General features: G+C 39.6%; 1 protein-coding gene across 1 annotated transcript in view; it reads left to right on the plus strand.

The window, feature by feature from the left end:
- Window positions 1-760: 760 nt before the first annotated feature.
- LOC145589467 (succinate-semialdehyde dehydrogenase, mitochondrial-like) overlaps window positions 761-12,711 on the plus strand; it is a 35,404-nt gene continuing 23,453 nt past the window's right edge. The window contains exons 1-6 of the mRNA XM_081646045.1: window positions 761-915; window positions 1,685-1,816; window positions 2,011-2,142; window positions 2,319-2,432; window positions 4,323-4,422; window positions 10,261-10,309. Of these exons, the coding sequence (XP_081502171.1) occupies window positions 1,685-1,816; window positions 2,011-2,142; window positions 2,319-2,432; window positions 4,323-4,422; window positions 10,261-10,309 (527 nt within the window). The 5' untranslated portion in view covers window positions 761-915. The remainder of the gene's footprint in view (window positions 916-1,684; window positions 1,817-2,010; window positions 2,143-2,318; window positions 2,433-4,322; window positions 4,423-10,260; window positions 10,310-12,711) is intronic.

Raw genomic sequence — 12,711 nt, forward strand, 5'->3', positions numbered from 1 at the left:
GGTACGCGTGTTACATGTTCCTTCTCGTTATCAAATTGCAGATATTTTTACGAAGGGCCTTCCTCGGGTTTTATTTGATGACTTTTGTGCCAGTCTTAGCGTCCGTGATGCTCCCGCTCCGACTGTGGGGGAGTGTTAGAATATATGGCAATATATTCTGGTTTGACTTTGTATATAACTAATTTGGTTAGTGTATATTTCATAGCCTAGTTTACAGCCTAATTTGTAGCTAGTCAGTAACCAAGATTATCTCTTGTAATTGTATATTTATACCCAAAGATAATCAATGCAAAGGCAACGATCAAATCGCTTTCAATGTGCATACTTGATTTAGGATTGGGATCACCTAGTTAGGAGTTAATTTATTTATGAGTTAGACAAGTTTTTCATTGGAGTATATTGGAACAATTTTTAAGGTTATTATTATTATTAATAAAAGTCCGTTATTTTCCACTGTCATATTGAGTAGTTAAATAAGCTTTACGTTTTCACATTGCGGTAATACGTCCAAGTTTATCTCTATAATATTTGAATACATATAAATATAATATTTACGTAGAGGTGATTTAGGAGTGCCACAGAATAACTAGCCGAAGTTAGCTGGTCAAGGGACCAACCAATCACGATTGTAATTTTAAATCATTATAAAGTGCGATTCGGTCCATTAATGTCCCTAGATCGTATAAAGACCCAATTCATTTATTTATTGGACTTATCTGACCCATTTATAACTTGGGCATGCCTTTGAAAAAAAAAAAAAAAAAAAAAAAAAAACAAAAACAAAAACAAAAACAAAATAAATTAACACGAATGAAACGGATCCCCTCTCTCTCAGTTCTCCGTTGAAGCACACTCAACATCGTACTTGACGTTCTCCAACGAATACTTGTATCCTCCATTGAAGCAGCTTTTGAGGTAAGATATTTGTTTTTGTGATCATCATATCATATCAATTGGTTCTAAATAATAAAGATTAAGAAAGATCATAACCAGCGATTATGTTGCTAGAAAACAAAATTATGAGCCTAATTTGATAATTAAATCACTAAAATTATGTGATTTTTCGGGTTTTGTTTGATAATTGAATCAAATTTTGTTGCTAATGTATTGCACAACCCTTTAATATTAGGATTCAACTATGAAGTTAGTGAATTACACCTCTTCATCTGCATTATGGCTGATTATGATATATTATGGTATTTTACAAGAAAATCAGTATTTTACCGGCATTGCGAAATCGGTAATATGGGTTATGTGACTTATTTCTTACCTTACGCATTTCATTTTGGACTTGAGTCATGAATTGTTGATCATAAATTAGCCATTTTTCAATGATACTTGAAACATAATTGTGCTGTCATTTCTAGATGCAGGGTAAGATTTTGTTGATGAAATTCAAGAGAGTTATTGTGAAAATTCTATAGTGGTCGTTTAAAATATGACTACCATAATGTTTTTAATGATTAGTTCATAATTGATGTATTTTTCTCCAAGTAATTTATTAGAAGTTATGGTTTGCTATTGGAATACTTTGGTCATATTGATGGTTTTTTTTTTTTTTTTTTTTTGGTTGTTGTTGTTGTTGTTGTTGTTGTATGTGGGTGCTGGAAAATTGATATATCCTTGTACTTTTTGTTGGCATTGTATTATTGAATGCTAATATGAGGATGGCTTGTTTGTTTAGATGAGCGCTATAGGTAAAATTGTTGCTACGAGACTTAAAAGTTCAGGACTAATAAGAAGTCAAGCTCTGATTGCTGGAAAATGGACTGAAGCTTATAACGCACATACCCGTGCTGTCATTTCTAGATGCAGGGTAAGTTTTTCTTAATAAAATCAGGAGATATGGGAGAGTTATGGTCTGCTTTTGGAATATTTGGTCATTTTGATGTTCTCTCATTGCTTTTCATGAGTTAAAGTTTGTGGGTGCTGCAATAGTTGATATGTCCTTGTAATTTCTGTTGGCATTGTATTATTGAATGCTAATGTGATGACGACTTGTTTCTTTAGATGAGGACTAAAGCTGAAAGTGTCGCTATGAGGCTTAAAAGTTCAGGACTATTCAGAAGTCAAGCTCTGATTGCTGGAAAATGGACTGAAGCTTATGGTGGGCATACCCGTGCCGTCGTTTCTAGATGCAGGGTAAATTTTTGTTGATGAAATTCAGGAGGGTTATGGTTGCTATTGGAATACTTTGGTCATTTTGATGTTTTTCATTGCTTTTCATGTTTTAAGTTTGTGGGTGCTGGGAAAGTTGATATACTCTCTGTTGGCATTATATTATTGAATGCTAATATGATGACGACTTGTTCCTTTAGATGAGCACTAAAGCTGAAAATGTTTCTACGAGGCTTAAAAGTTCAGGGCTGTTAAGAAGTCAAGGTCTGATTGCTGGAAAATGGACTGAAGCTTATGATGGGAAGGTTATTGAGGTATGATTATCTTGATTTAGTGATTTCAAAAATTGTTGGTCTCTCAGATACTTGTGGTTTGTGAATAGGTAAGGTGGGTTAAGTATATGTTAATATAGAGTTAGTATGTTAGAATAACACTCAATTTTCTTTTGAAAAAAATATGCACATTGTTACCGTACTTATAGCTGAAAGTAAACATTCTGTTTTGACTGCCTTAATACAGATTTGGGAATAATCCTTTTTTGGGATAGAGATATACCAGTGAACACCACCTCCTCTGGCACTCTATAGGAATGTGTTATGTTACTTAAAAAATTAAAGAATTGCCAAACACAACACTAATAAATTCAGATTTTGATAATGCACAAACTAAAAGATCATTTGCACTACAAGTGGCTGGTTATGAAGTGGCTGAACACGAACACAGACCGTCCCTTTTCTCATTTAGGTAATTAACTTTGCCCACTCAGCACCTAACTTTGGTCACCTAGTACCAAAAGATCAATAGCACTATTAGAGCATCTCCAATGGTATACAAATAGGGACTTGCTTGCAAATTAATTAAAATTACAAGCATGTAGTTTACCATTGGAGTGGAAAATTGATGTAGCTAGATTAAGCAACGTTGCTCAAACAAGCTACGTTGCTTGATTTTTCAATGATAATATCACCCATTAAACATATGACATGTTTATAATAAAAACTATTTAAATTATTTATATTTCTTCCAAGCTACAATATGCTACAATTAACCATTGGAGCACCTTGTAGCTACAAAATATATTAGCTCCAATATTTGATGTGGCAAGGTAAGCTACAAAGTATTGTAGCTTACCATTGGAGATGCTCTTAGTGGCTGGTAAATATTAGTTGAACATAGAATATTCTTCTTTCCATCTCGGTACATTTTTTTTCTTAAATCAAAATGCTTGTCAAGTTAGTGTTGCTAGCCAGTATTATCCTTGACCTTTGTTGTTCCTTTGACGAGGCCACCTCATATTTCATTTTCCTTAATTAAGAAGCCGTGAAGGAGAATGGTGAAGATTATGGAGAAGTCACCCCATAGCCAAGTTTCTATGCAACTTGTGTGCTCTTACAGATTGGTTCTCATCTATCTGCCATATGAAGATAGTAAAGAAAGCATGGGAGTTTTCAAGCTGCATTTTGTCACTGTGGAACATGTAACTCAGCTGCCGGCGAATCAACTGGGTTCTTCGAATCCCGTGCGAATTTAAATGAAGGTTTCAAATGGTGGGTAGGACTAACAGTTGTCAAAATGCTCCATAAACTAACATGCATGTGAAATCATATATGGAGCAACCCAACAACCATGCTGAAGCACAAAAGCCAAGGTGTTGTAGACATTTACAAGTCAATGAATCACAATGGGGTGTGAACAAAATGGAGGATAAGATCTTTACGTACAAAGTAACAGTGATTTAAAAAAAAAAAAAAAAAAAGGAAAAAAAAGGAAAAAAAAGAAAAAGAAGTTAGGCAAAGATTTCATTAGAATCTCCAGGAATTAGCAAGCTTTGAGTCAAATTTGGACAACATTAATCTAGAAATGAGCAACTGTTGCCATGAACAGGGCAATATCCTCCCCCTAGAAGAAAAAATGTGCTGGATATCTCTAATGGTTTCATTTTTTTGTTATACGGTGCCATCTGAGTGGAATTTAGCTAAAAAATTGCCTATTCTTAATTGATAATTTTGCTATGAGTGCTGTCAGGCGGTCATTTTAGTGGAATTTTCGGATGGCAAGATAGTAGGAATCTTGTACCTATGTCATATTAGTTGTACTTTACTTGATTATCATTTAAGGAAGCAATATTTTTTAGTCTTTTATGTTGACTTGTATGGGCTTCATGAACTTTTCTCACAGCTAAAGTTTACACAATGTGATGACAGGTGACCAATCCTGCCACTGGTGATGTTGTAGCAAATGTTCCATGCATGGGAGGAAGGGAGACAAATGATGCAATATCTGCAGCTTATGAAACATTCAGTTGTATGTGACTTGAGTCTAATCAATCTTGCATTTTGTAACATTCTGAAATAGTCTTTAACTCTTTATATTTACAATTCTCATCTTTTAGAGGCACAGTGTGGTGTCTCTAAAACTAGTTTAACCGAGGTTGGGTATGGCTGTTTTGGATGTAGACTACATAGACATTTATAATAATTAAAAATTCCTGTGCTTTTTGTATTGTTATTGGTAAAATAAAAAGTATATAACAGTCCAAATGGCTTTTTGTCGTTTCATTGGTGCGGCAGTGTGTTAGAATCCGCCTCTTTCTCTATGTATCCCCTTCCCTTTTCCTTGTATTTTCCCTTATGTACTGTCTTTTAGGTCTTTCTTTTTACTTTCTAGACTCTAGGGAGAATTATTGTGTTACTGTCGTTTCAGCGTTCACTTGTAATCTCTACTTATTCAATATAAAGCTCTTTAGGGAGTGATGGTTAATGAATCAAAGCTCCCTACCCCGTTGCTATTGCTTTAAGACTTGTGTGTTGTTTTAAGCCTTTATAGATATTGTGCTTGACTTATTTTAAAGCATCCCCACCAAACCAAGAGACCCTCAAAAGACGCCTTCATCTCGTCGGTTCCGCTTGTGCCCGCTTCGAAATATCGGTCGTCACAAGCCCCGACTCCGCACTCGTTGTTGACGAGTACTTCCTTAAGATACTTTAGGTCCGTGTTGCTGTGTGCTCACGAACCTCTTTCATTGTAGGCTTGCGTCCTTGTCGCCAAAAGACAAGAGCACGCCGCACGATCCGGTGTCAAAACTCTCGGACCGTGACAGTTGGTATCAGAGCAAGGTTGCTCGAAAAATGGCGCATGACGAGATGCCAGAATATTTGTGGGAAGAACGACTTGCTTGGCTTGAAGGCAAGTCGGAAGAGTGGGCTATATTGGGAGAAAGGTTGCCAAAGCTCGAAGATATTATGATAAAACAAGCCGAGCAAATAGAGAGGCTTGCTTCGACAGTAGATGGGTTGACGGAGCAGCTTAACTTTGTGCAAGGCGTAGCTGATGAGGCATAAGATAAATGTGCAACCTTGATGCATGCCCAAAGAGGGCTCGGGGGAAGTGGAGGTGCCAGAATAAAACCTCCCAAACCTCAGACTTTTAGTGGCACGAGAGATTCGAAGGAAGTTGATAACTTCATCTTCGACATGGAGCAATACTTCCGCATATGTCAGTTGGAGGACGGACTAAAAGTAGATACTGCCACGATGTATTTAGTGGACGACGCTAAACTTTGGTGGCGCACCAAGTACGCCGACATCCAAGCTAAGAGGACGTCGGTAGACACTTGGGAAGATCTAAAGAAAGAATTGATGGCTCAATTCTACCCGGAGAACACGGAGTTCGTTGCTCGCACCAAGCTTGCAACCTTGCAACATAAGACCTCCATTTGAGAGTATGTGAAAAAGTATTCGGCGTGCATGTTGGAGATTTATGACATGTCGGAGAAAGACCGTCTATTCAACTTCGTGCGAGGTCTGAAAGATTGGGCCCAAAGGGAAATATGGCGCCAGAAAATTGATACCTTGTCAAGTACTCCGAAGAGCACTAGTGGTAATTCTCAGGCTAGCTCGAACAGTGTAGGGAACAGATATAGGAGTGGGGGAGAGGACTCGCGGAAGAGCGGAGTCGCCGCATCCACAAACAGAGGTGGGTCCTCCGGCTCATCATCATGGAACAAACCTCTCACTTGCATACTCTGTCGTGGACCGCATAAATGGTTCGAGTGCCAGTACAAGTCGGAAATAGACAACCTCTAGAAGAAACTCTACTCAATGTCCTTAGAACCTACCAAGGGGGATGACAAAGAGGAGGAGGTAGTCAGTGAAGAAGAACCCTCTAAGTTGGGGCAGTGTACTATATGTGTGCAATGGGAAAAGAGACGCCAAGAGATAAGAGTCGAGCCACTAGCCTGATGTACGTAGATGTCTTTATCAATGGGAAGAAAGCCCGGGCGATGGTTGATACGGGAGCTACTCATAATTTCGTCACAAAGCGTGAGGCAAACAGATTAGGCCTGAAAGCCGTGCATAGTGGAGGTCGAATGAAGACCGTGAACTCTGAAGCACAACCGACTTGCGGGGTGGCAAGGAATGTGAACACGAAGATTGGGGAATGGAGTGGGACTCTAGACTTCACGGTGGCAACAATGGATGATTTTGAACTGGTTATCGGGATGGACTTCCTACACACTAGTAAGGCTGTCCCGATGCCCCACCTAGGGTCCTTACTTGTGATAAGCCACCGACCATGCCTCTTGAGGACACACGCTCGAGCTGAAGAAGGAAAAGAACTGAAAGGTCCCCTCCTCCCGGCGATGCAACTCAAAAAGGGGATTAGGAGAAATGAGCCTACATTCCTCGCTACTCTCTCGATGAAGGATGAAGAGGATGAGGGGGACATCCCTAAAGTCATAAGAGAGTTACTTGGGGAGTACTCTGATATCCTTCCAAGGAGCTCCCAAAATCTCTTCCCCCTCGAAGGGCCATCGATCATAGCATTGAGTTGGTGCCTGGTGCTAAACCACTCGCGAGAAGTCCTTATCGGATGGCCCCTCCGGAGCTCGCAGAGTTGCGCAGACAATTGGATGGGTTGTTGGAAGCTGGATTTATCCGACCTTCCGGAGCTCCCTATGGTGCACCGGCCCTTTTCTAGAAGAAACAGGATGGAAGTTTGAGATTGTGCATCGACTACAGGGCCTTGAACAAGCTAACGGTGAGAAATCACTATCCGATTCCCTTGGTGGCAGACTTGTTCGACCAGCTAGGAGACGTTGTATACTTCACCAAGCTTGATCTAAGGTCCGGCTACCATCAGGTTCGAATTGCTCAAGGAGATGAACCAAGACGGCTTGTGTCACCAGAGCGTTCGAGTGGTTGGTCATGCCATTTGGGCAAACGAATGCTCCTGCGACATTTTGTACCTTGATGAATCAAGTATTCCACGACTATCTAGACAAGTTTGTGGTTGTTTACTTAGACGACATCGTAATCTTCAGCAACACCCTCGAAGATCACTTAGAACACTTGAGGAAGGTGTTCGAGAAATTGAGACAGCATCATTTGTTCGTGAAGCGAGAGAAATGTGTTTTTGCGAAGAAAAAAGTAAGCTTTCTTGGACATTTCGTAGGAGGCCGCATAAAAATGGATCCCAAGAAAATCCAAGCCATTAGTGATTGGCAAGCTCCAAAGAACGTCTCGGAATTGGGGTTAGCCAATTACTATCGTCGCTTCATTCAAGGGTACTCTGATATAGCAAGCCCCTTCACAGAGTTGTTAAAGAAAGACAACAAATGGGATTGGTTAGAGAAACAACTAGGGGATTTCCTCAAGCTCAAAGAAGCAGTAATGAAGGAGTCGGTTTTAGCGCTCCCTAACATCAACAAACCGTTTGAAGTTGAGACGGACGCATCCGATTATGCTTTGGGGGGGTCTTACTCCAAGGACACCCAATCGCTTACGAAAGCCGGAAGTTGAGTAATGCAGAAAGGAGATATGCAGCACAAGAAAAAGAGCTTTTAGCTATTGTTCACTGCTTGAAGGAGTGGAGACACTACTTGTTGGGCTCGAAGTTTATTGTTCGCACCGATAACACGGCAGCTAGCTACTTCCTCACCCAACCAAAATTAACGGGAAAGCAGGTTCGTTGGCAGGAGGCACTTGCCGACTTTGATGTGGAGTTCACTTATAGACCGGGAGCAGCAACAGAGTTGCTGATGTTCTGAGTAGGCGTGCTGATCTTGCCGCGATGTACAAGCTAGCACCCATGACCGCAAGTAGTATCGCCACATCTGTTAGGGATCAAGTACGAGCTTACCTACCAGATGAAAACAACAATTATGAAGATGATTGAAGAAAGGAAGACAAGACGCTTTTGGATGGAAGATGGCCTCATCTTCACCAAAGGTACGAAGCTGTTCATCCCTAAAGTAGGGGGATTAAGGAAAATGTTGTTGAAGGAATGCCACGATACACTATGGGCGAGACATCCAGGTTGGCAGAGGACTTTAAGCTTACTCTCCATGGGGTATTATTGGACCGGGATGAAGGAAGATGTCATGAGCTACACCCGGACCTGCTTGGTTTGTCAGCAAGACAAGGTGGATCGTCAGAAACCTGGAGGCCTCTTAGATCCTCTCCCTGTGCCGTCACGTTCATGGGAAAGCATATCTATGGATTTCATCAGTGGTCTCCCCAAAGTAGATCAGTATTCAGCGGTAATGGTGGTGATCGACAGATTCTCAAAATATGCCACCTTTGTTCCCTTGCAGAAGGCCTGCGGTGCAGTGCTGAGGAGACGGCGTCATTGTTCTTCAAACACATTGTGAAGTATTGGGGTTTGCCGCAAAGCATCGTCAGCGACCGAGACACAAGATTCACGAGCATATTCAGAATTGTTCAAGCTAATGGGGTCCGACTTGAACATGTCTTCAAGCCACCATCCCCAATCTGATGGGCAACCAAAGAGATTCAACGGTCTCTTAGAGGAATACGTGAGACAATTTGTTAGCGCCAATTAGAAGGATTGGGTGAAACTCCTTGATGTTGCCCAACTTTGCTTCAACGCCGAGAAGAGTACCGCATCCAATAGAAGCCCATTTGAATGGGTGATGGCCCAACAATGTCTCCTGCCTCACACCATAGCAACATCCGAAGATGGGAGAAGCCGCGAAGCACGAGAGTTCAAGCGAGAATGGCAGCAAAACATGGAAGTTGCTCGTGCTTACTTAGAGCGAGCATCGAAGAGAATGAAAATGTGGGCTCACCAGAACAGAAGGCCGTTGGAATTCAGTGCAGGGGACATGGTGATGGTGAAAGTCGAGCAACTCAAGTTTCTTAGAGGAAGGGATCGTCGACTGATCAGAAAATATGAAGGCCCCATCTGCATCACCAAATGGATTGGGAATAATGCTTACAAGGTTGAACGCCTACGTGGATGAGGATACACCCCGTTTTCCACGTTAGTCGCCTCAAACCATATCATCCAGATGCAGAAGATGACAGCCGCAACACCAGCAACCGCGCCAACATCAGAACCAGGACGAGAACATCCCCGGCAATCGAAGAGTGAAGCTGCTATTTCTTTTTCTTTTAAGTGTAAGTTTGTTTGTAAGTCGACGAGGTCGTCGACAGCTTAAGTGGGGGGAGGATGTTAGAATCCGCCTCTTTCTCTATGTATCCCCTTCCCTTTTCCTTGTATTTTCCCTTATGTAATGTCTTTTAGGTCTTTCTTTTTACTTTCTAGACTCTAGGGAGAATTATTGTGTTACTGTCATTTCAGCGTTCACTTGTAATTCTCTTCTTATTCAATATAAAGCTCTTTAGGGAGTGATGGTTAATGAATCAAAGCTCCCTACCCCGTTGCTATTGCTTTTAGACTTGTGTGTTGTTTTAAGCCTTTATAGATATTGTGCTTGCCTTGTTTTAAAGCATCCCCACCAAACCAAGAGACCCTCAAAAGACGCCTTTATCTCGTCGGTTCCGCTTGTGCCCGCTTCGAAATATCGGTCGTCACAAGCCCCGACTCCGCACTCGTTGTTGACTAGTACTTCCTTAAGATACTTTAGGTCCGTGTTGCTGTGTGCTCACGAACCTCTTTCATTGTAGGCTTGCGTCCATGTCGCCAAAAGACAAGAGCGCGCCGCACGATCCAGTGTCAAAACACTCGGACCGTGACATAGTGCCTTTTATGTTGTACTTCAGTTCCCCTGGTCTATTTGCCTATAAAAAACTGAATTAGTTCTTGCTCACTTTTTGTTGATGTCATGTCTTTGCTTAATCCCCTCTTTGATTTCTCTTTTGTTTGTTTTTCCTTTAGCATGGAGCAAAACCACAGCAGCTGAAAGGAGCAAATGCCTACGGAAATGGTATCAAATTGTTTTCTATCTCTTTCATGTTTGATGTTCTTCAATCAATGTCTATGAAAATAGTACCAGACTGTTTTCTGCTTTCATTTATGAAGCCACATTTTGTATAGTTTTGTTTTGAATTGATATTATAAAAAGTTTCCAGATCTAGGTATGCCTTGGCTTTATGCACAACAATTAAATATGTCCAATGGTCAGACATAAAGTTGGATACTAAAGTCAGGTATGGACAAGGGTTTTGGATTAAAGAGTATTCTTTCCCTAATTGTTTTCTTTGCCTCTATCATAAGTTTACAATTTATGATTTTATTTCTATATTTTTTTTTCCTAGACTTCCAAGTGGAAGAATGTAATCTAGTTTCTTGATTTTCTTCTTTGGGAGAGACCCTAAAGAGTTGGAGCTATTATAATCGACAATTTAGAGCTATTGGAAAATGTTACTGTTTCAGAATTTTGGATAAGATGGTGAGATTATGGGCACTCCGCTGGTCTTTTCATAAATCTTTTTGTTCTCATTAGCAAAAGCTTCTGCATGCCTTGCCATTTTCTTAAGTGCTTACGCAGCTTAAAGCCTTTGTTTGGAAAGATTGTTTGGGTAGGCTTAACACCAATGATGTTTGCAATTTGTTGGCCAGTCAGGAAGATTACCTTGATGTGTTTGTTACTGTGTTATGGTTGCACTTCTATCACTTCCTGCATTGTGATGTGCATGTCGATTGTTGGAGTTCATGGGTGTTTAGTGGGATCTTCCTCAGTAATTTGGGAGTTGTTTTGGTAAGACATTGGAAGCTGGGAGTCTGGGAGGAAATTCCATTTGAGATCAGCATATGAAGCTAATTATTTGTGTTGCTAACTATTTTGCACTTAGTACAGGCAGTCGAGTTTTGCAGGTTATACTTACTTGCCTTGCTTCACTTTGATGCTACTGTAGTTTTATTTTTTATATTTTTGGGAGGGTGGGGGGGGGGGGGGGGTGGGTTGGATTTTGGGCCTCTTCTTTCAGTTCTTTGATAATGTCATGCATAGCTGGCATGTTCTCATGCTATACTGCTGTTAAAGGATACCTATAAATCATTTACTTGAAAGATTCTTCTTACAGTTCTAATGAATTTTCCTTTATTTGGAAATAATAAGCCACCATTGTAGAAACTAGAAAGATTGTCACATCATTTTTTTGATGTTCAGATTCTTTCATGGGCCTACTTAGGAACTGATGCTTGGATGTGTTCTTTGGGAGCCTAAATTGGGTAGTTAATTATAGTCTGTCAACATTTTGATAATTCTGAAATAGAGTTTGTAATTTTGTATGCAATATTCATAGTTGATATTTGGTGATCTATATACTTTTTATTCTGGAAATTTTTTGTTGTCTCAAAAAAAAAAAAAAAAAAAAAAAAAAAAAAAAAAAATGATTCTGTGAAATTAGTAGTCCAATGTAATCCGATGTAATCAGGTATAAAAGATTGTTTTATCAAAAAAATTTTAGGACAAGGGCAAAAGAAGATTGCGTGAAATTAAAAGTTGGAATCAGTTTTATTAAGTAAAAGTCGATTTTAAATACTTCCATCGTTCCTTCAATATTGCTAAATGAGGGAGTGTGCAGAATTTGAAAAGAGGGATAGGGGAAAAGTCACAAACTTGTCCATGTGATCGAAACCATTATCCAAAACAAGTATTAATGAGGGTATATTGGGTATTTGTAGTGGGAAATGTTATATTTATTTTCCTTAAATGGGTATGTTGTAATATTTGTGAAATTTCCTTTGTAGGTAAACTTTCTCGTATGTTCTAAATTTTAAATCTGATGTTCTAAACTTTTACTCAGGGGTTCTAAATTAAATCAAATGTTCTAGATTAGTACTCACATGTTCTAAACCATAAATTAGTTAAGCTTAATGTTATAAATTTTAAATAACTTGTTCCAAAATTTTAACTTATATGTTCTAAATTTTAAAACGGTGTGATCTAAAATTTTTAATTATATGTTCCAGATTTTAAAGCGTATGTTCTAAATTTTTACTTACATTTTCTATATTTTATACCAGGTGTTCTAAATTTTTATTCACATGTTCAAAATGTTAAATCAATCAATCAATCAATCAATCAATCAATCAATCAAAGCCTTAATCCCAAAAGTGGGGTCGGCTAACATGAACCAAATTTGATTATTCCGTGTAGTCATCAACATAAATCTTTCTCCTCCATCCCTTACGATCCAAAACTTCATCCTCACGTAAATCCATGCACTTCATATCCTTCCTCACTCCTTCCAACCAAGTCATCTTTGGTCTCCCTCTTCCTCGTTTAATCCCTCCATGGTCCCACTCTTCCACTCTTCGCACCGGTGCACCCTCGGGTCTCCGTCTTACATGTCCAAACCAACGCAGACGATTTTCCCTTAA

This window comes from Chenopodium album, chromosome 17, assembly GCF_948465745.1.
Source record: "Chenopodium album chromosome 17, dcCheAlbu1.1, whole genome shotgun sequence".
Taxonomy (NCBI): domain Eukaryota; kingdom Viridiplantae; phylum Streptophyta; class Magnoliopsida; order Caryophyllales; family Amaranthaceae; genus Chenopodium; species Chenopodium album.